The sequence below is a fragment of the Heterodontus francisci genome, chromosome 26 (genome assembly GCF_036365525.1).
Source record: "Heterodontus francisci isolate sHetFra1 chromosome 26, sHetFra1.hap1, whole genome shotgun sequence".
NCBI classification, from domain to species: Eukaryota; Metazoa; Chordata; class Chondrichthyes; order Heterodontiformes; family Heterodontidae; genus Heterodontus; species Heterodontus francisci.
The window spans coordinates 13,746,320-13,769,738 of NC_090396.1; the positions used below are offsets into that span (position 1 = coordinate 13,746,320).

The 23,419-nt window shown below is 49.9% G+C and overlaps 2 protein-coding genes across 2 annotated transcripts in view; both read left to right on the top strand.

Annotated features, from left to right (window-relative positions):
• LOC137384488 (baculoviral IAP repeat-containing protein 7-like) overlaps window positions 1–5,517 on the top strand; it is a 42,487-nt gene extending 36,970 nt beyond the window's left edge. Inside the window, exons 9-10 of the mRNA XM_068058627.1 lie at window positions 99–301; window positions 5,380–5,517. Coding sequence (XP_067914728.1) covers window positions 99–292 — 194 coding nt within the window. The 3' untranslated portion in view covers window positions 293–301; window positions 5,380–5,517. The remainder of the gene's footprint in view (window positions 1–98; window positions 302–5,379) is intronic.
• A 4,073-nt stretch (window positions 5,518–9,590) lies between these two features.
• Window positions 9,591–20,282, top strand: LOC137384184 (HUWE1-associated protein modifying stress responses-like). Its single transcript, XM_068057823.1, has 4 exons — window positions 9,591–9,899; window positions 15,307–15,393; window positions 16,434–16,706; window positions 18,947–20,282. Exons 1-4 carry the CDS (start codon window positions 9,674–9,676, stop codon window positions 19,183–19,185), a joined length of 825 nt encoding a protein of 274 aa, XP_067913924.1. The 5' UTR covers window positions 9,591–9,673; the 3' UTR covers window positions 19,186–20,282.
• Window positions 20,283–23,419: the final 3,137 nt, after the last annotated feature.

Sequence of the window (23,419 nt, forward strand, 5' to 3'; positions counted from 1 at the left end):
GGAACTGCAGGCAGGTTATAATCCACTGTTACTTTATACATGATGTGATAAAGTCAGTAGAAGTGGTGTAAGTATCCTTGTGTCTTCATACATTACAGACTTGAGTGCTGAAGAACAACTGCGTCAGCTCAAGAATGAACGGACCTGTAAGGTGTGCTTGGATAAAGAGGTCTCCATTGTTTTTATACCATGCGGACACCTGGTTGTATGCAGAGACTGTGCTCCTAATCTCCGGAGCTGCCCTATATGTCGAGCTCTCATTAGAGGCAGTGTACGAGCCTTCATGTCCTAATATTCACAGGTACAGGAACATTCCCATTTTCTGGTGTGACAGCATCCTTGCTTGATACTCTGTTGGTTAGGAAGGTGGTTCAGTGTGACATTATTTCAGAAAACACACCCACTGCTCCACAGAATGAGAGTCTTCCCCTATTTCATCAATCCTGCTATTATTGTGGGGAACTGCCAACTGCAATTCAAGCACTTCCCCCCATAGAAAGTTTGATGCAAGGCCATCTTCAAACTATTCACAGGTCAGACTTAGTGTACCATTGGCAGGTGCCTTGGATCAGATGGTTAATCTCCTTGGCTGGGATGAAATGGAGAGATGGAAAAGAGAAAGCGATTGTAAGAAAGAAGTTTTTACTAAAGCATGCATTTTGGTTTGGATGATATATTAGGTAGTGTTACAGAACCAAAGAAGGCTACAGCACTGAAGGAGGCTATTCATCCTCTCATGCCTGTGCTGGCTCTTTGATAGAGCAATCCGAAATTTATCATAGTAATCCAGCTCTCTCCCCATAGCCCTGTATCAATCCCAAACTAATCCCACTGCCCCTCTCTCTCCCCATAGCCCAGTATCAATCACAAACTAATCCCACTGCCCTTCTCTCTCCCCATAGCCCTGTATCAATCCCAAACTAATCCCGCTGCCCCCTCTCTCCCCATCGCCCTGTATCAATCACAAACTAATCCCACTGCCCCTCTCTCTCCCCATAGCCTAGTATCAATCCCAAACTAATCCCACTGCCCCTCTCTCTCCCCATAGCCTAGTATCAATCCCAAACTAATCCCACTGCCCCCTCTCTCCCCATCGCCCTGTATCAATCACAAACTAATCCCACTGCCCTTCTCTCTCCCCATAGCCCTGTATCAATCCCAAACTAATCCCACTGCCCCTCTCTCTCCCCATAGACCTGTATCAATCACAAACTAATCCGACTACCCCTCTCTCTCCCCATAGCCCTGTATCAATCACAAACTAATCCCACTGCCCCTCTCTCTCCCCATAGCCCAGTATCAATCACAAACTAATCCCACTGCCCCTCTCTCTCCCCATCGCCCTATATCAATCCCAAACTAATCCCACTGCCCCTCTCTCTCCCCATAGCCCAGTATCAATCACAAACTAATCCCACTGCACCTCTCTTTCCCCATAGCCCAGTATCAATCACAAACTAATCCCACTGCCCCTCTCTCTCCCCATAGCCCTGAATCAATCACAAACTAATCCCACTGCCCCCTCTCTCTCCCCATAGCCCTGAATCAATCACAAACTAATCCCACTGCCCCCTCTCTCTCCCCATCGCCCTGTATCAATCACAAACTAATCCCACTGCCCCTCTCTCTCCCCATAGCCCTGTATCAATCCCAAACTAATCCCACTGCTCCTCTCTCTCCCCATAGCCCAGTATCAATCCCAAACTAATCTTCTTGATCCCATTGGCAAGCACATGCTTCCTATGACTTGAAACTTCATATTGCATGGTGTTATGCCTCTGGGAGAGCAATGCATCCTTTTAACCATCAGGGCAGACACTGAAACCCAATGCCACTGTTCAAGCCTGATCCTCTCAGCTGTTCCCCAACTTTGACTTTGCTAAAGCTACATAAATGAGGAGGTTGTCGGGTTACTGGATGAGATAAAAATAGATAAAGAGGATCTACTAGAAAGCTGGCAGTACTTAAAGTGAATGGTCACCAGGTCTGAACGTGATGCACTCTAGGATGCTGAGCAAAGTAAAAGTGGAAATTGTGGAGTTGCTGGTCACAATTTTCCAATCCTCCTGAGATACAGGGGTGTCGCCAGATGATTGGAGAATTGCAAACGTTACAAACTTGTTCAAAAGGGGAGAAGGATAAAGCTGGTAATTACAGGCCAGTCAGTTTATTGTCAGTGGTGGGAAAGCTTTTAGAAATTGCAGAGATATGTGGAAAGAGCAGGGGAGTGGGACGAACTGGATTGCTGTGTGAAAGAGCCAACACAGACTCGATGGGTCGAATGGCCTCCTTCTGTACTGTACAAATCATAGTTCTGTAATGCAAGACACAGCATTGGCATTATTAACTCAGGTCAAAAAATTCCAAATTTGTGTGTATTAAGCAGTTAAGTAAGCCAGAAGCAGGAGCAAGTTGGTAGATCAGATGAGTTACAGTGTTACACTTAACTTACAGTATCTGTTCCAAAACACTAAAAACCTCATACTTAGCAATTCTCTTCAGTAACCTTGAATCCTTTAGCTGTTTATGGCCCTAGTGACTCACACACACAGGAAGTAATATTCACCTTGACCTCCTGGCAGATGTGGCGGAGCCGATCACTCAAATGTTATAGAACCCACCCAATTGTTTTCAATGGGATGAGTATCAGGTGGGTTCTACATTAGGTGGGACATGGGTTCACCAGATTATTGCCTAAGTGGTGAAGATGCTCACCATGGTCTCCAAGGAGTTTTCATATTTATTCTGTCCCTGAGACAGAAATGATTACCAAAACAGAAGCAAAATACCGCAGAGGGCTGGAAACCTGAAATAAGAACAGAAAATGCTGGACATACTCAACAGGTCTGGTAGCATCTGTGAAGGAAGAAATAGAGTTAACACTTCAGGTTGATGACCTCTCATCAGAACAGTCCAAACAGCGGAGAGTTTCCCCCCTGATTCCCATTGACTCCAGTTTTGCTAGGGCTCCTTGATGTCAGACTCGGTCAAATGCTTCTTTGCTGTCAAGGGCAATCACTCTCAATTCACCTCTTGAGTTCAGCTCTTTTGTTCATGTTTGGACCAAGGCTGTAATGAGTTCAACATGACTTGGAGAAGGAACAGAGGTTACACAGAGCAGGACAAGCTGCTGGAAGAGGGAGGAGGAGGTTACTGAGGGATGGACAGGTGGAAATTGCGGAAGTGCTGGCCACAATCTTCAAATCCTCCTTAGATATGGTACTGGTGCCAGAGGACTGGAGTTTTACAAATATTACACTCCTGTTCAAAAGAGGGGAGAGGGATAAACCCAGCAATTACAGGCCAGTCAGCCTAATGTCAGTGGTGGGGAAATGTTTAGAGACAATAATCCAGGTCAAGATTAATTGTCACTTGGAAAACAATGACAGCCAGCATGGATTTGTTAAAGGCAAATCATTTTTTTCTATCTTTATTGAGTTTTTTGATGCAGTACCGGAAGTGTTGATGATTGTACTATGGTTGTTGTTGTTAAAATGGACTTTCAAAAGGCATTTGACAAAGTACTACATAATAACATATGGGATTCAAGAGACAGTGGCAGTCTGGATACAAAATCCAGGCGGCACAGTGGCGCAGTGGTTAGCACTGCAGCCTCACAGCTCCAGGGACCCGGGTTCGATTCTGGGTACTGCCTGTGTGGAGTTTGCAAGTTCTCCCTGTGTCTGCGTGGGTTTTCTCCGGGTGCTCCGGTTTCCTCCCACAAGCCAAAAGACTTGCAGGTTGATAGGTAAATTGGCCATTATAAATTGCCCCTAGTATAGGTAGGTGGTAGGGAAATATAGGGACAGGTGGGGATGTTTGGTAGGAATATGGGATTAGTGTAGGATTAGTATAAATGGGTGGTTGATGGTCGGCACAGACTCGGTGGGCCGAAGGGCCTGTTTCAGTGCTGTATCTCTAATCTAATCTAAAATTGACTAGGGGACAGAATACAGAGTAGTGGTGAACGGCTGTTTGTCAGACTGGAGAAAGGTATACATTGGTGTTCCCCAGTGATTGGTGTTGGGACCACTGCTATTTTTGATCTCTATTAATGACCTAGATTTGGATATAGAGGACATAATTTCAAAGTTTGCAGATGACACTAAACATAGAAATGAAACAAAGACGACGATAGTAACAGATTTCAGGAGGACATAGATTGGTGAAATGGGCAGACATGTGGCAGATGCATTTTAACGCAGAGAATTCTGAAGTGATACACTTTGGTAGGAAGAACGAGGAGAAGCAATATAAGCTAAATTATACAATTTTAAAGGGGGTGCAGGAACAAAGAGACGTGGGGTGAATGCACACAAATCTTTAAACGTGACAGGACAAGTTGAGAAGGTTGCTAAATAGACATATGGGATCCTTGGGTTATAAACAGAGGCACAGAGTACAAAAGCAAGGAAGTTATGCATAATCTTTATAAGACACTGGTTATGCCTCAGCTGGAATACTGTGTACTATTTTGGGGCACATACTTTGGGAAGGCTGTCAAGACCTTGGAAAGGGTGCAGGGGAGATTTATGAGAATGGTACCAGCAATGAGGGACTTCAGTTAATGTGGAGACTTTTGAAGCTGGGTTAGTTCTCCTAGCACACACTGCCTCACACTGCCGACTGTTAATTGCAGGAACAGATGTAGCTGCTTTCACAAGGAGATGCTGGCTCTAATACTGCTGGTTTATATTGGATGGTTCAGCTATTAGGGACAATGAGGGCATCTCCTCTCAGAGAAGCAGCATGCACATGTTAACATTGGAGTGACTGGTAACAATGTGGGAGATTTGCATCATCGATCGTGGCTATTGGCAGCCCAGTTTAGTTCTAGCATTTAGGATTAGAACAAGGCTTAGGGTTAGAGTATTAGGGTTAGTTGTTGGTTTAGGATTTTGATAAGGCGTTGCCACTAGATGTATGCAATTGACATATGACAAAGTGTGAGATATTTGGCCAAGTTATAAACAAAAGGCTTCCTCACTTCATTGCTAAATCCAGGTGAATCTTTCCGTTGCAAAGACAATAACAATCTCTCCCAGAAAGCAATCACAGTTGCATTTTAGAATTGTCACAGTACTTGAGCGGATCCAAATTTCTGTTAAATAAATTGAACATAGAGATTCTGACAGCCTGAGACAACATGGACCCTCTGGGTCCCAAACAACATGGGACCTGTGGCCAGCTTAGTCCCCCCAATGCCACTTTTGTATAGCTCCTTATGTAGTCCCACTGACAAAGGCCTTTCCCCATGTGACCTGACCGTGCATGGAATTGGCATGAAGGGCCTCGAAAATGGGGAAGAAACTTTAAATGGAATCTTTGCTTTACAAATCAAACAGAGCAGATTAGTCATTTTCTTTTAACAATTTGCAGCTTTGGATCTCAGCCGGAGGATCTGAAGATATTCTCAATGGATCGACACAGATTTTAACTCCATGAGCAAAGAGGACCCACCCCATGTGATCATTGATACAAGCTGTGACATTGGAGACTGACTTTCGTCTTGCAGCCAGTAGACTTATGAGTTTGTCGAATGAAGACTCCAAATTGCTGACAGTAGCCCCCCCCCCCCAACACCATTTCAGCCCCCAAACCCTTCACTCACCTGTGTTGACACTGTTGCTGTGAAATGCAGATGGCAAGAAGATTGTGAATTGTAGCAAAATAACATGTATTGATAATTAAATGGTAATAGTGATTGAGCTCCTGTGCAGTCTGCCTTTTCTTGTAAGTACAACATGATACATACAAATCTCTGTGGTATGCACACTCACTCCTCCTCTCCATTGTCTTGTTGAACTCATGTGAACACTTTTGTGTTGAAAAATTAAGAGATATGCCTGGACCTTGCTTCTTCCAGTGGGGAGATCAGTGGCTGGAAACCAGGTCATTGTCTTCACTGACTTGAAAACCAACCACTGCTCTTCACTGGTAATCACTTGCTGAAAGGGAGTTGCTATTTCCAGCAAAGTGATTGGAGCAAAACAAAATACTTGTTTGCTGTTGCTCAGATGACCGATTGTCGCACTAACTCTTACGGAGCAGCAGGCCCCAGGGTTGATCTCTGTTCTCAACCAGACAGCAGCTGGAACACTACAACAAGCCTTTGCGGTTTGGAAGGTTTCAACAGCAATAAAGCTGAGGTGGGGGTGCAGATGGGAAAAATTGGAGCAGTCTTGTTTTTGTGAGGAAAGGATATGGGTTGGCAAACTAAGCTCAGGGTCAAACAAAATGCCAAGTTTGCAAATCCTGTTTGAGCCTGAGGGTGGAATCAGTAGCAAGGGAGTGGAGTTTGTGTCAGGGGCAGAAAATGATGGAATTGGTCTTCCCGATGTTAAACTGGAGGAAGTTGTGACTTATCCCAGGCTGAATTTCGGAAAAAAACAATCCTGCAGCATTGATTCTGAGGCCATTGCTTTTTCTGTATATTGATGGGATAGTAACAGGAGTGGCTAAATTGGTAGCATTCCTCTCTGACTTGACAATAACCTCAGTGGGTAGGAGGGAGTGCTGCATTCATAGAATCATAGAAAGTTTACGGCACAGAAAGAGGACATTTGGTCCATCGTGTCTGTGCCAGCTGAAAAATGTTCCACCCAATCTAACCCCACCTTCCAGCATTTGGTCCGTAGCCTTGTAGATTACAGCACTTGAGGTGCATTTCCAGACTCCTTTTGAATGAGTTGAGGGTTTCTGCCTCAACTACCCTTTCAGGCAGTGAGTTCCAGACCATCACCACCCTCTGGTTGAAAAAAACTTTTCCACATCTCCCCTCTGACCTTTCTACCAATCACTTTAAATGTATACCCTCTAGTCACAGTTCCAGCATAACCTCCCTGCTCTTATATTCTATACCTCAGCTAATAAAGGAAAGAATTCCATATGCCTTCTTAACCACCTTATCAACCTCTCCTACTACCTTCAGGGATCTGTGGACATTTACTCCAAGGTCCCTCACTTCCTCTGCACCTCTCAAGTATTTTCCCATTAATCATGTATTCCTTTGCCTTGTTTGACCTCCCCAAATGCATCACCTCACACCTCTCCGGATTGAATTCCATTTGCCACTTTTCTGCCCATCTGACCATCAATATCTTCCTGCAGCCTACAGCTATCCTCTTCGCTATCTACCACACGGCCAATCTTTGTGTCATCCGCAAACTTCATGCCTCCTACATTTACATCCAAATCGTTAATATACACCACAAAAAGCAGGGGACCCAGTCCTGAGCACTGCGGACCGCCACTGGAAACAGCCCTCCAATCGCTAAAACACCCGTCAACAATTACCCTTTGTTTCCTGCCAGAGGCAATTTTGTATCCACCTTGCTACATTTCCCTGGATCCCATGGGATTTTATTTTTTTAACCAGTCTGCCATATGGGACCTTGTCAAAAGCCTTGCTAAAATCCATGTAAACGACAGCAACTGCACTACCCTCATCTATCTTCCTTACTTCTTCAAAAAATTAGATCAAGTTGGTCAAAGCTTCCCTGAACAAATTCATGCTGACTATCCTTTATTAACCTGTGCCTTTCTAAGTGACAGTTTATCCTGTCTCTCAGAATAGATTCCAATAATTTGCCCACTACTGAGGTTAGACTGACTGGGCTGTAATTATTCGGTCTCTCCCTCACTCCCTTTTTAAACAGAGGTACAATGTTAGCAGTTCTCCAATTCTCTGGCACCACACCTGTACCCAGTGAGGACTGGAAAATGATGGTCAGACCCTCTGCTATTTCCTCGCTTGCTTTTTTTAACAGCCTGGGATACATTTCATCTGGCCCTGGTGATTTATCAACTTTCAAGGATGCTAATCCCATTAATACTTCCTCTCTCCCTATGTTTATCATATCCAATACTTCACACTTCTCTTCCTTAACTACAATATCATTGTCGGAGGTGCCACCTTCCAGCTGAGACGTTAAACCAATGCCGCTTCTGGCCTCTCAGGTTCAGGTAAAGATCCCATGGCATTTATCAAAGAACAGCTGTTGAGTTCTCCAATTTTCCTGAATATTTATTTCTCAACCAACATCAAGACAGGTTAGCTGTCCATTAAAGTCATTGTTTGTGGGATCTTTCTGTAGCAACATAGGAATAGGAGTAGGCCATTCATCCCTTCGAGGCTGCTCTGCCATTCGATAAGATCATGGCTGATCTGATTGTGGTCTCAACTCCACTTTCCTGTCTGCCCCCCATAACACTTGACTCCCTTGTCTATCAAGAATCAATCTAACTCAGCCTTGAATAAATTCAATGACCTAGCCTCCACTGTTTTCTGGGGAAGAGAATTCCCCAGACTAACGAGCCTCTGAGAGCAAAAATATCTCCTCATCTCTGTCTCAAAAGGGACACCTCCTATTTTTAAACTGTGTCCCCTAGTTCTGTTCTCCTGTACAAGAGAGGGCGGCACAGTGGCGCAGTGGTTAGCACCGCAGCCTCACAGCTCCAGGGACCCGGGTTCGCTTCCGGGTCCTGCCTGTGTGGAGTTTGCAAGTTCTCCCTGTGTCTGCGTGGGTTTTCTCCGGGTGCTCCGGTTTCCTCCCACAAGCCAAAAGACTTGCAGGTTGATAGGTAAATTGGCCATTATAAATTGTCACCAGTATAGGTAGGTGGTAGGGAAATATAGGGACAGGTGGGGATGTTTGTTGGGAATACGGGATTAGTATAAATGGGTGGTTGATGTTCGGCACAGACTTGGTGGGCCGAAGGGCCTGTTTCATTGCTGTATCTCTAATCTAATCTAAAACATCCTCCCAGTATCCACTCGATCAAGTCCCCTCAGGATCTTATATGGTTCAATAAGTTCACCTCTCATTCTTCTAAACTTCAGTGAGTATAGGCCCAACCTGTTCAACCTTTCCTCGTAAATCCTTCATCGCAGGAATGAGTTGAGTGAACCTTCTTTGAACTGCCTCTAATGCAATTATATCCTTTTTCAAATAAAAAGACCAAAACTGTACACAGTACTCCAGATATGTACATATTACCTAAGCATTTTCTACATTACAACAATGATTACATTTCAAAAGTACCTCATTGGCTGTGAAATGTTTTGGGAGATCCCGAGTTAATGAAAAGCAGTTGACAGATTGTAAAGGAGAAGGGAAATGGAGATAAATTAGCTAGCTGCTTTGACTGAAGCCTACCCTGCAAAGTGTATGGGTGATAGTATTTGACTGGGTGTAAAGCTGTGAGCTCCTCAGGATAAAAGGTGCTACACAAATGCAACTGCTTTCACTTCACTAGCTAAAGCCGACAGCCGGGTCCAGGGGCAAGTTTACTGTCGGTCAAATCACATCACGTGACGGCATAATCATCCCCCGACCCCATTGGTCGAAACTGCATCACATGATTTCAGGCTGACAATGACACCCGTGTGGCAAATCAACTACAACTCCCAGAATTCTGCGCGGAGATGGCGCATGCGCACTCGGAACAAATCCCAGACCGCGGGGCGTGGAGTGGCTACGGCGCAAGTGCAGTACGACTGGACGATCAAGAGACGAACCACAGCGCCCAGGATGACGAACGGCGCAGGCGTAGTGTGCTGGCCACCGGCAGGAGGCGGGGCCGAGTGGCGCCGCGCAGGCGCAGTGTGACGGCTGGGTTGCTGCTGTGCCGGGCGGCGGCTGGTGGGGCAGCGCCTTCTCCTGGGCCGCGGATGGAGGAGGCCAAGGGTCCCAGCGACTCAGTCATGGCGGGTCACGGCCCCGAGAACTGGTTGTCTGGCTGGGAGCGGCAGTGCCTGGAGGAGGACGAGCGGCAGGGCCCTGCGCCCGGGGCGGCGGCGGAGAGCGGGGCCGGCGGTACGGAGGCGGATGCCCAGAGACAGCGGCTGTGGCTCTGCTTCCAAAACTCGGCCACCGCCATCGCTCAGCTCTACAAAGGTAGAGGAGGGAGGACTGGGGAAGCGGAGAAATGGGGGCCGGGGAGAAATGGGGGCGATAGGGGAGGTGGAGTGAGGGCGGGGGGAGGGAGAGGGTAAGTGGGGGAGGGGTAAGGGGGAGGGTAAGTGGGGGAGGGGGGAGGGGTAAGGGAAGTGGGGGCGGGGCGGTGCGGGAAAGGGGGAAGTGGGGGCGGTAGGGGAAGTGGGGGCGGTAGGGGAAGTGGGGGCGGGAGGGGAAGTGGGGGCGGGGGGGAGGGGGCGGGTAGGGGAAGTGGCGGGTAGGGGAAGTGGGGGGCGGTAGGGGAAGTGGGGGCGGGGGGGGGGAAGGGGAAGTGGGGGCGGGGGGGGGGGGAAGGGGAGGGGGGGGGAAGGGGAAGTGGGGGGGGGGGAGGGGGCGGGGGCGGTAGGGGAAGTGGGGGGAGGGGGCGGTAGGGGAAGTGGGGGGAGGGGGCGGTAGGGGAAGTGGGGGAGGGGGCGGTAGGGGAAGTGGGGGAGGGGGCGGTAGGGGAAGTGGGGGGGAGGGTAAGTGGGGGGGAGGGGGAGGGGAAGTGGGGGTGTTAGGGGAAGTGGGGGCGGGGTGGGGGGGGAGCGGGAGGAGGAGGGGAAGTGGGGGCGTTAGGGGAAGTGGGGGCGGGTGGGAGGAGGGGGGTAAGTGGGGGCGGGGGGGAAGTGGGGGCGTTAGGGGAAGCGGGGGGGAGGAGGGGGGTAAGTGGGGGCGGTAGGGGAAGTGGGGGCGGGGGGAAGTGGGGGCGGTAGGGGAAGTGGGGGCGGGGGGAAGTGGGGGCGGTAGGGGAAGTGGGGGCGGGGAGGAGGGGGGGAAGTGGGGGTGGTAGGGGAAGTGGGGGCGGGGAGGAGGGGGGGGGAAGTGGGGGCGGTAGGGGAAGTGGGGGTGGGGGGGGAAGTGGGGTAAGCGGGGGCAGGAGGAGGGGAGGAGGGGGGGGAAGTGGGGGTGGGGGGAGGAGTGGGGGGTGGGGTGAGGAGGTAAGTGGGGAGGAGGAGGGGGTGGGGAGGTAAGTGGGGAGGAGGGGGAGGTAAGTGGGGAGGAGAAGGAGGGGGGGAGGTAAGTGGGGAGGAGGAGGAGGGGGGGAGGTAAGTGAGGAGGGGGCGAGGTAAGTGGGGAGGAGGAGGAGGGGGGGAGGTAAGTGGGGAGGGGGGGGAGGTAAGTGGGGAGGAGGAACGGGGGGGAGGGAGGGGGGGATGTAAGTGGGGAGGAGGAACAGGGGGGGGGAGGTAAGTGGGGAGGAGGAACGGGGTGAAGGTAAGTGGGGAGGGGGGGGGAGGTGAGGTGAGGAGGGGGGGGAGGTGAGGTGAGGAGGGGGGGGAGGTGAGGTGAGGAGGGGGGGGAGGTGAGGTGAGGAGGGGGGGGAGGTGAGGTGAGGAGGGGGGGGAGGTGAGGTGAGGAGGGGGGGAGGTGAGGTGAGGAGGGGGGGAGGTGAGGTGAGGAGGGGGGGAGGTGAGGTGAGGAGGGGGGGGAGGTGAGGTGAGGAGGGGGGGAGGTGAGGTGAGGAGGGGGGGGAGGTGAGGTGAGGAGGGGGGGAGGTGAGGTGAGGTGAGGAGGGGGGGGGAGATGAGGTGAGGAGGGGGGGTGAGGTGAGGAGGGGGGGGGAGGTGAGGTGAGGAGGGGGGGTGAGGTGAGGTGAGGAGGGGGGGTGAGGTGAGGTGAGGAGGGGGGGTGAGGTGAGGAGGGGGGGGAGGTGAGGTGAGGAGGGGGGGGGGGAGGTGAGGTGAGGAGGGGGGGGGAAGGTGAGGTGAGGAGGGGGGGGGGAGGTGAGGTGAGGAGGGGGGGGGAGGTGAGTTGAGGTGAGGAGGGGGGGGGGAGGTGAGATGGAGGGAGGGGGGGGGGGGGGGAGGTGAGGTGAGGGAGGGGGGGGGGGAGGTGGTGGAGGAGGGTGAGGTGAGGCTGGAGGGGGGGGGAGGTTGAGGTGAGGAGGGGGGGGAGGTGAGGTGGAGGACGGGGGGGGGGAGGTGAGGTGAGGAGGGGGGTGAGGTGAGGTGAGGAGGGGGGGGGAGCTGAGTTGAGGGGGGGGAGAGGGTGAGGAGGGGGGGGGAGGTGAGGTGAGGGGGGGGGGAGGTGAGGTGAGGGGGGGGGGGGGAGGTGAGGTGAGGAGGGGGGGGGGAGGTGAGGTGAGGAGGGGGGGGGGGGGGAGGGTGAGGTGAGGAGGGGGGGGGGGGAGGTGAGGTGAGGAGGGGGGGGGAGGTGAGGTGAGGAGGGGGGGGGGAGGTGAGGTGAGGAGGGGGGGGGAGGTGAGGTGAGGAGGGGGGGGGGAGGTGAGGTGAGGAGGGGGGAGGGAGGTGAGGTGAGGAGGGGGGGGGGAGGTGAGGTGAGGAGGGGGGGGGAGGTGAGGAGAGGAGGGGGGGGGAGGTGAGGTGAGGAGGGGGGGGGGAGGTGAGGAGGTACGTGGGGGGGAGGAGGGGGGGAGCTCATTGGGGAGGAGGGGAAGAGGTCAGTTGCAAGGGGGGGGAGGTAAGTAGGGAGGAGGGCGGGGGGGGAAGCGGGTGCGGAGGGAGGGGAAAGTGGGGGGGGGAAGGAGGGAGGGGGAAGTGGGGGGGGGAAGGAGGGAGGGGGAAGCGGGGTGGGGAGGGAGGGGAAGCGGAGGGGGGGAAGGAGGGAAGGGGGCTGGGGGGCGAGGAGGGGAGTGGGGTAAGCGTGGGGGTGAGGAGGGGAGTGGGGGGGGCGAGGAGGGGTAGTGGATAAGCGGGGGGGGGAAGCGGGGGTGCGAGGAGGGGAGTGGGGGGGTGAGGAGGGGAAGCGGGGGGCGAAGAGGAGAGGGGGGAAGGGGATGGCGAAAAGGGGAGGGAGGGAGGGGGGAAGGAGGGAGGGGGAAGCGGGCGGCGAAGAGGGGAGGGAGGGGAGTGTGGAAGCGGGGCGGAAAGGAGGGTAGGGGGCTGGGGTGAGGAGGGGAGCGGGGGGGGTGGAGAGGAGGGGAGCGGGGGGGGGTGGAGAGGAGGGGAGCGGGGGGGGTGGAGAGGAGGGGAGCGGGGGGGGGTGGAGAGGAGGGGAGCGGGGGGGGGTGGAGAGGAGGGGAGCGGGGGGGGCTGGAGAGGAGGGGAGCGTGGGGGGGTGGAGAGGAGGGGAGCGTGGGGGGGGTGGAGAGGAGGGGAGCGGGGGGGGGTGGAGAGGAGGGGGAGCGGGGGGGGGTGGAGAGGAGGGGAGCGGGGGGGGGTGGAGAGGAGGGGAGCGGGGGGGGGTGGAGAGGAGGGGAGCGGGGGTGGGGTGGAGAGGAGGGGAGCGGGGGGGGGGGTGGAGAGGAGGGGAGCGGGGGGGGGTGGAGAGGAGGGGAGCGGGGGGGGGTGGAGAGGAGGGGAGCGGGGGGGGGTGGAGAGGAGGGGAGCGGGGGGGGGTGGAGAGGAGGGGAGCGGGGGGGGTGGAGAGGAGGGGAGCGGGGGGGGGTGGAGCGGGGGGGGGGCGGAGGGGAGGGGAGCGGGGGGGGGCGGAGGGGAGGGGAGCGGGGGGGGGTGGAGTGGGGGGGGGGTGGAGGGGAGGGGAGGGGAGGGGAGTGGGGGGCGAGGAGGGGAGGGGAGAAGCGGGGGGGCGAGGAGGGGAGGGGAGAAGCGGGGGGGCGAGGAGGGGAGAGGGGAGTGGGGGAAGCGGGGGGCGGAGAGGGGGGAAGGGTATGGCGAAAAGGGGAGGGAGGGGGAAGCGGGGGACGAAGAAGGGAGCGGGGCGAAGAGGAGGGAGGGAGGGCGGGGGGAAGCGGGGAGGAGGGGTGCAAGAAGCGGGGAAGGGGGAGTGGGAGCAGGGGGTGTGGTAATGAGTGGGGCAGCCGTTGGGGAGGGGAAAGGACTAGTGTGAGGGAGAGGGTGAGTTGGGGGAGGAGAAAGGCATGTTGGGGGGGTTGGGAATGGGAGGCAGAGGGGGGAGGGCACCTCTCTCTTCTACACAGGAACAGGAGGAGGCCATTCAGCCCCACAAGCCTGCTCCACCATTCAGCCCCTTGAGCCTGATCATGTATGATCTGTGACCAATCTCCATATACCTTCGGTTTACAAATCTATCGATCTCCAGATTTAAATTTCACTATTGATTTAACATTAATTAACTGTTTGTGGAAGAGAGTTCCAAACATCTACCTACCACTCTTTGTTCGTAGAAGTGTTTCCTAATTTCACTCCTGAAAGGTCTGGTTCTAATTTTTAGACTATGCTTCCAGTCTTAGATTCCCCACCCATGGGAAATAGTTTCACCCAATCTATCCTATCTGTTCCTCTTAATACCTTAAACTTCAGTCGATTCGCCCGTAATATTCTAAATTCCAGGGAATACAACCCTAGTTTGTGTAATCGCTTTTTGTAATCTAACACTTGCCATCCTGGTCTTAGTCTGGTAAATCTACATTACGCATGTACAGTACCGGTGGACACATGTCTGTCACTTGATAACACTGGTACAGTATTGATGGGTACAGGTCTGTCACTGTATAACATTGGGGTACAGTACTGGTGGGTACAAGTCTGTCACTGTGTAACACTGGTGTACAGTACTGGTGGGTACAGGTCTGTCACTGTAACATGGGTACAATACTGGTGGGTACAGGTTGGGGTACAGTACAGGTCTGTCACTGTATAACATTGGGGTACAGTACTGGTGGGTGAAAGTCTGTCACTATAATTGGGGTACAGTACTGGCGGGTACAGGTCTGTCACTATAACAAGGATACAGTACTGGTGGGTACAGGTCTGTCACTGTAAAACACTGGGGTACAGTACTGGTGGGTACAGGTCTGTCACTGTAAAACACGGGTACAGTACTGGTGGGTACAGGTCTGTCACTAACACTGGTACAGTACTGGTGGGTACAGGTCTGTCACTGTAAAACACTGGTACAGTACTGGTGGGTACAGGTCTGTCACTGTGTAACACGAGTACAGTACTGGTGGGTACAGGTCTGTCACTAACACTGGGGTACAGTACTGGTGGGTACAGGTCTGTTACTATAACACTGGGGTACAGTATTGGGTACAGGTCTGTCACTAACACTGGTACAGTACTGGTTGGTGCACCTGGGGTACATTACTGGTGGGTATGGGTCTCACTATAACACTGGGGTACAGTACGGCGGGTACACGTCTGTCACTGTAATACACTGTGATTAGTAGCAGCACAGTAGACAAAGAATCAAATGAGATCGTTGTCATAATTTGCTTGTTAGCTGAATATTTGCCTGACATGGTTCCTTGAGGGATATTAACAATGAATTTGTTTCAATCTATTTACTATCCATCCCAGTTATTAATAGTTGCTTTATTTCCATCCTGTTTGTTTTTCAGTAAGTTTCCACTGTGGAGCTCAGCTGGTTGATACTAATGAATTGGTTAATAGTCAGTGGAAGTGGTTTTAAACCATTTAGGGGGGCTTCACACCTTAGCTGAGGATTCCAATATAAGAAGAAATTATTTTTCCTCTTTCAGATCGTGTATATGAACAGCAGCTGGGTATTCAGAGCCTGTGGAAACCATTTCAGGCAGCAGCTACTTCTGTCACCTGTCTATATAAAGGTATGTCACTAATCAGTGTGTCCAATCATTTAGGCATGGTTGTTCAAACAGTGTCCTGTGGGTCCTGCTGCCCAGTCTTTAAGGTCCAGCAGAATATTTATGCTGATATTTGGTGTTTGCTTTGCCTGAACTTGCATATTTCTCTTGTTTCTCTCCTATCTTCCCTTATTCCCTCTCTGAGCTCATCTTGTCCATGAGTCCCACCCCCTGTTCACTCAACCCTATTCCCATCAACCTGCTGACCATCCAACTTCCCTTCCCCAGGCATCCAAACTCTGCTGCCTGTGTCCTAACTTGCACCAAGTCCTGCAACACCTATCACCCCTACACTGACCTACATTAGCTCTTGGTCCTGCACCACCTCAATTTAATAAAAAAAATTCTCAGTTGTGTTTTCAAATCCCTCCATGGCCTCCTTCCTCCCTATCTCTAACAATCTCCAGCCCTACGACCTTCCGAGATCCCTGCAGTTCCGATTCTGGTCTCTTGAGCATTCATGATTTTAATTGCTGCACCAATGGCAGCTGTGTCTTCAGCTGCCTGGGCCCAAAATGCTGGAATTTGCACCCTCACACAATCAATTATCCTGTTAGTGCTTCTGGTCTAGACTCCTTCATAGTGAGCAATAAACTGAGGGGCTCCAGACATTCGAGGATTCTTTCCCCAATCAAAGGTTGCTTTCTGGAGATGAAGTGAGGAAAAAGTACAAATAGGAATAAGCACCAGCTTTAGTTAAAGTTCTGATCAGAATGTTATTGGTACTTAATCTGCATCAGTACTATACTGTGGGATTGCTGCATTCATCCTTTGGAGGAGGTGTTAAATGGAGGTGCTATCTATTTAGTTGAATAATGGGAAAATGGTATAGGATGGTATTCTGCAGGGATATGATTGAATGGACTGAGGGATGTGTGCATTTGGTTTCATCTTTTCCCTTTTTAGATGCTGAGCCCTTTTAGAAAACAGACCATCTAGGAAGACCCCAGGCAGGAGTAATTCAACCTACACACATGGTCTAACATTCATCTTTCCCTCCCCAGATGGGCTTGAAGCGTACAGAGCAAGCTTGGATTTGGGCGTGCAGGCAGGCTATCAGAGGAGAAACAAGGAAATGCTGGCCTGGGTGAAAAAGAGAAGACACATCATCCACCGCGAGGACTTGCTCAGCTTCCTGTGCAGGAAGTCACCACCCTCAAGGAACAGCAGACTGGCACCTCGGCTAAACATACCCTCTTCAGTGTTAACCCAGGAAGATTCAAGCAGGACTGCTGAGGGTGACCTGCAGGCGTTTACTGATGCCATTGCTGTCCATGGTAAATGAAAGGTTATTTAGAGCGGTTTCTGACTGACAGGTCCACTCACATTCAGGCCTTTTTGAGGAGCTTATGCTGATGTTGGGATAGCTTGCTGGTTTGAAAGTTAAAGCCATGTACCTCCTGATGCCTCCTTTTGTATAATTTGTTCTCATTGACTAATCTCGCCATAGCTTTGGTGTGACCTACTGCACCCTTACATCCTTCAGCTGTTCATCTCTGGCCTTCTGTGCATTAACACTCCTGCATTGCTGCTCTACCCACCACCTCACTTTCATCCTTGTCTGTTTTTCCCCCCCAACTCCATTCCCTACTACCTCTCAGACCTTTTATTAAATGTAACTTGCTTCAGGATCTGATCAGTACAGCAGGATTGTTATGTTTAAAAAAACGTCCTGTGATCTTTGTCTCCTTATGCTTGCCATATTGCAGCCTCTGGTAGCAGTGAGAGACTGGACCTCCGAATAAAAACAAGAAATGCTAGAAATACTCAGCAGAACTGATGGGTCACTGACTTGAAGCATTAACTCTGCTCTCTCCACAGATGCTGCCAGACCTGCTGAGTATTTCCAGCATTTCGAGTTTTTATTTCAGATTTCCAGCGTCTGCAATATTTTGCTTTTATTTGGGTCTCGGATGTGTGGGAGAGTCTGAGCTTCCTGGGCCCAATGCAGCATTTTTGTTTTTCCGAACTAATACAAGACAAATGTGTCTTCACACAGCTGGGCACTGTTAACCTTGAAGGTGTTGCAGTACAGACCCCATTAACCTTGTGGGTTTAAACATCTGATTGTTATACCAGCCTGCCTAGCAACCTGATTTTTATATCACATTTGTTTTCATTCCTTTTCTCTAAGGGAACAGACAGAATCAGAGTTGGTATATATTTTATAACCACCTAATTGAATTCTGTAGTAAAGAGGAAACCTATAAACTAAGCCTGTCAGGCGTCAGTTGGGAGGTGGGAATGAAGACCGTTTTAACCAGAAGGTTTTTTTCCCTAAGAGAAATGTATCCATTATGTTGCATCCCAGGTTTGCTCTGTCGAGCAGTGATGGGGCATGGGTTTTTCTTTAATGCTCAGTATATGGGCATCACTGGCAAGGTTGGCATTTATTGCCCATCCCTAGTTGCCCAAGGTGGTCTTGGGCCTCTGTGAGCTGCTGCACTTGATACAACGGAGTGCTTGCCTGGCCACCTGAGAGGACAGTGAAGAGTCAAGCACATTGGTGCCTTGCTTCTCCATGTGACTTAATTATGATGAGTCACTGGAGGTTGAGGCACTTTACCGGGAGGAGAAGCTGGGATCAAATTGACCTGGGCAGCACAGATATCCCTTGTAGCTACTTCAGAGCAGTATTGACAAATCTGCATTGCATGTGTAGACTCAAAAAGAGGAGCATAGTAAATATTTATAACATTGTGACATAGAAAATTTATAGTAATGAAGCTATTTGGCCCATCATGTTTGTGCTGGCTTTTTGCTAAAGCAGTCCTAGTCTAATCCATGCCCTTTTCTCTCCACAGTCCTGGATCTCTCTCTACTTCAAATATTTAATCATTATCCCTCAAAAGATTAAACGGTCTCTGTTTCAAGCACTCCTTCCTCCATCAGCCCTCGGTGGAAAGAGATTTCTCCTAACCTCTCCTTGTTCTGTGACCATTTAATATTCATGTCCCTTCATCGCCAACTCCCCAACCGGAGGGAATAATCTTTACCTGTTCAGCTCAATTTTAAAACCTCAGTTAAATTTCCTCTTGCCCTTCTCTGCTCCAGTGGAAACAGTCCTAGTATCTCAAGTCTCTAACATAGCTTCTCATCCCTGGTGAGTCTACACTGGAAGCTCTCTATAGCTTTAATGTCCTCTGTAATGGAGCACCCAATATTGATTGCACTGCCCTGTAAGTGGCCTGATCATTGTCTTGAACAAATTGATCATTATCTCTTTACTCTTGCACACTCTGTCCCTCATTATAAACCCCAAGGTGGAGTTATGTATTTGATACCCACTCCGTCCCATTCTCTCCCCCTTTCCCGCTCCCCCCCACCGCTCCCCAAAACCCAGTTCGCCACATCTTTGCTTGGGCTGACTGGTCTCCATCGCTGGTTGTGCTGGAGGGCTCTTAACCCAGTTCTACCCTCCAGGACTGGTTGAAGGATGGTGTAATGTTCATTTGCTGTGCAGAGGGAGAGCGTGAAGCTGAGATTTATAGTTTTCATTCTTGCTCTCCCCCTACAGGCCTCAGTGGCGCCATGGCGAATGTCAGCGTACGCTCAGGAACACCTGGGTCCCCAACGCACACAGGTAGCAACTCCACCTCAGTGCGCAGGCGCAGCAGCCTACAGGATGTGGACTTAAATAGCTTTATAGCTGAAGAGATGGCTCGCCACCTGGACAGCTCGAGGAAGAGGGCTCCAGCCCAGTGCAGCGACGTCATCACTGAATCGCCCAGTCACAAGCGAAGCCGGATGCTATGAAGGGACAAAGGAGCGAGTTCCTGAATGACCGGAGGTAATCCTGCACTTCAGGCACCCGAACAGGTGGAGCAGGGAATAGTAGGAACCAAAAAAACACAAGTAAACCTTTGGCCAAACTTTGGAACAAATGTTTATTAAATAAAAGTGTATTGTGATTACTTCAATATTGCGAAACACTCGTACTTGAAAATGCAATATCAAAGTGGGTTTTTAAAGGGCATTATGAGGATTTTGATCTAAGTATTGCCCGCAAACTGTATTACGTGGCTCAGTTATGTCATTTTTGTTTTCTTTTTGTAATTTCTTTTGGCACTTTATTTAACAGTAATTTTGAGAATTGTTTGTAAATGGACTGGCTTGCAGTTACTTGACCCTCTGTGGCTCCTGGTGCCTATGTACCAGGCTGTGTGCCATCCTTCATTTCTGACTCTATTGTCATTTGTTTTATTTTGCACATGGGGTATTTGGTCGCTGCATGGGAAGGTGAACATTTCTCGAAGGTTTGTTATTGTCGCTGACCCAGAACACTTGGGGCATTTGCGACTGAAGGCACTCAACCCATCTCTGGTGCCCCATGGGTTATGAAATCAAAGATTGCAAAGTTGTTGAGTTGCAGTGCCATCACACCACCTAATGGTAGGCACAGGAGTGGCAGAAGCCGGGTGCAGATCAGTTGCTTCTCTAGGCCCACAGAAAAATAGGGCTAAGCAAGCACGAAGACTTGCTCTTAAACAATAATTACCCAAGAGTGTCCGCTGGCATATCTGTAAAGGGTTTGCTGCATTTGTGTGCCTGCTATCTCCAGAGTCCCTCAGTGTCTTTTAAAACCAAATTACCTTGATCGCACATCTCAAAGGATAAACAATATGTTCACAGCCTTTAATGTTACAGCACACCCTTTACTATAAAGTAGTGTGACTTGGGGAAGCTGTGTGTGAATTGCTGACCATCGTACTGTCCTGGTCTCACAGGGTCAAGTAATTGTGAAAGGGTTTAAAAGTATTAATCATACCTGTTTGAATTGTGAAAAACTTTGAATTGCAATGCTCTGGCTAATCACAGTTGTGAATCCATTAAATACTGAAGCAGCAAATCTCTCCACCTGTCTAGTCTCTTCCTCCTTCAGTTGGAGACATTGAGTTCATTTGGAATTTGATTCCGAGGGTCCACCCCATCTACCAGCCCTTCTCCATGTATGGTCTTAAACAGTTGTGTTATTTGGCCATTTGGTTGGGGTGGGTGGCGGGCAGGGGGTTGTCACGTGAGCCTACTATCATCATTTGATGTCCATCCAAACACACTTTCTTGCAGGTGCCTAGACAATGAATTCAGGCTGATATTCCCCTCCTCTCTCAAATACCCAGCAGATTCTGTTTACTTTTTGAAAGGCAGTAAGTACCTCGCTTTGCCTAAAACTAAGGTTTAGTGACTACTAAAATAATGCACAAGAGCAGTAGGACATGGGAAGTTACTAAATACAATGGTTTGTGCAAAGTCGCCCACTAGTGATTAATATCCTTTTTTGTGGCTCAGTGGTCTGAATCAGAAGGTTGTAGGTTAAAGGCTCACTCCAGGACTTGGGTAGTACTGAGCGAGTGCTGCACTGTTGGAGGTGTGCTGCCTTTCGGCTGAGGCACTAAACCTCAAGGCCTGTCTGCTGCCTTTAGGTAGACATAAAAAAAATCCCATGGAACTGTTTGAAGAATAGCAGTGAGTTCTTCCTAATGTCCTGACCAATATTTATCTCTCCATCACAACACATCATACACATTATATGGTCATTAATAGTGCTGTTTGTGAACCTTTGTAGTGCTGCATTTACTAGATTAATACAGTTACTACACTTCAAAAGTACTTAATTGGCCATAAAGCACTTTGGGACAACCTTTAGAAAGGTGCTATAGGAATGTAATTTCTTTCCTTTTGGTTTTGATCTTCCAGAATTCCCTAGGTTCTAGAATGTTTTCCATGGATTGGAAGGTAGCAAATGTAACCCCGCTATTCAAGAAAAGTGGGAGAGAGAGAAAACTGGGAACTACAGGCCCGTTAGCCTGACCTGAGTAGTAGGAGAAATGCTGGAATCTATTAGGGACATGGTAACAGGATTCCTGGAAAATAATGATTAGACAGAGTCAACATGGTTTTATGAAAAGGAAAGTTTTTTGACGATGTAGCTACAAGGTAGATAAGGGGGAATCACTGGATGTAATATATTTGGATTTTCAAAAGGCATTCAATAAAGTGAATACAGGAGGTTTTACACAAGATTGGGGTAATATATTAGCATGGAGCGAGGATTGGTTAACAGAGAAAACAGAAGCAGTTCATTTTTGGGATGGTGGAGTGTCGCAAAGATTGGGCCTCAACTATTTACAATCTATATCAATGACTTAGATGAGGGATAGTGTAATATATCTAGATTTGCTGATACAAAGTAAGTTCTGAGGAGGATGCAAAGGGGTATAGACCAGTTAAGTTATTGGGCAAAAAGATAGATGAAATATATAATGTGGGGAAGTGTGAAATTGTCTGCTTTGGTAAGAAAAGCGGAGTACTTTTTAAATGGTGAAAACTAGTAAATGTTGGTATTTAGAGGGATTTGGGTGTCCATGTAAATGAATCACGGAAGGTCAAAATGCAGGTACCTCAAGGCTTTGGGGAACAAAGAACAGTACAGCACAGGAACAGGCCATTTGGCCCTCCAAGCCTGCGCCGATCTTGATGCCTGCCTAAACTAAAACCTTCTGCACTTCCGGGGTCCGTATCCCTCTATTCCCATCCTATTCATGTATTTGTCAAGATGCCTCTTAAACGTTGCTATTGTCCCTGCTTCCACCATCTCCCCCGGCAGCAAGTTCCAGGCACTCACCACCCTCTGTGTAAAGAACTTGCCTCGCACATCCCCTCTAAACTTTGCCTCTCGCACCTTAAACCTATGTCCCCTAGTAACTGACTCTTCCACCCTGGGAAAAAGCTTCTGACTATCCACTCTGTCCATGTCACTCAACTTTGTAAACCTCTATCATGTCGCCCCTCCACTTCCGTCGTTCCAGTGAAAACAATCCGAGTTTATCCAGCCTCTCCTCATAGCTAATACCCTCCAGACCAGGCAACATCCTGGTAAACCTCTTCTGTACCCTCTCCAAAGCCTCCATGTCCTTCTGGTAGTGTGGCAACCAGAATTGTACGCAATATTCTAAGTGTGGCCTAACTAAGGTTCTGTACAGCTGCAGCATGACTTGCCAATTTTTATACTCTATGCTCCGACCGATGAAGGCAAGCATGCCGTATGCCTTCTTGACTACCTTATCCACATGCGTTGCCACTTCCAGTGACCTGTGGACCTGTACGCCCAGATCTCTCTGCCTGTCAATACTCCTAAGGGTTCTGCCATTTACTGTATACCTCCCACCTGTATTAGATCTTCCAAAATGCATTGCCTCACATTTGTCTGGATTAAACTCCATCTGCCGTTTCTCCGCCCAAGTCTCCAACCGACCTATATCCTGCTGTATCCTCTGACAATCCTCATCACTATCCGCAACTCCACCAACCTTTGTGTCGTCCGCAAACTTACTAATCAGACCAGCTACATTTTCCTCCAAATCATTTATATATACTACAAACAGCAAAGGTCCCAGCACTGATCCCTGCGGAACACCGCTAGTCACAGCCCTCCATTCAGAAAAGCACCCTTCCACTGCTACCCTCTGTCTACTATGACCGAGCCAGTTCTGTATCCATCTTGCCAGATCACATCTGATCCCATGTGACTTCACCTTTTCTACCAGCCTGCCATGAGGGACCTTGTCAAAGGCTTTACTGAAGTCCATGTAGACAACATCCACTGCCCTTCCTTCATCAACCATCTTCCTCACTTCCTCAAAAAACTCAATCATGTTAGTGAGACACGACCTCCCCTTCACAAAACCATGCTGCCTGTCGCTAATCTCATTTGTTTCCAAATGGGAGTAAATCCTGTCCCGAAGAACCCCCTCTAATAATTTCTCTACCACTGACTTAAGGCTCACTGGCCTATAATTTCCTGGATTATCCTTGCTACCCTTCTTAAACAAAGGAACAACATATTCTCCAGTCCTTTGGGACCTCACCTGTAGCTAATGAGGATACAAAAATTTCTGTCAAGGCCCCAGCAATTTCCTCCCTTGCCTCCCTCAGTATTCTGCGGTAGATCCCATCATGCCCTGGGGACTTATCTACCTTAATGCTTTGC

What these genes read in the sequence shown, in the direction of transcription:
- LOC137384184 (XM_068057823.1), top strand. Translation starts at nt 9,674, where the DNA reads ATGGAGGAGGCCAAGGGTCCCAGCGACTCAGTCATGGCGGGTCACGGC. An exon ending in CATCGCTCAGCTCTACAAAG is followed by an intron (nt 9,900 to 15,306) that starts GTAGAGGAGGGA and finishes TTCCTCTTTCAG; the next exon opens with ATCGTGTATATGAACAGCAG. An exon ending in TGTCACCTGTCTATATAAAG is followed by an intron (nt 15,394 to 16,433) that starts GTATGTCACTAA and finishes TTCCCTCCCCAG; the next exon opens with ATGGGCTTGAAGCGTACAGA.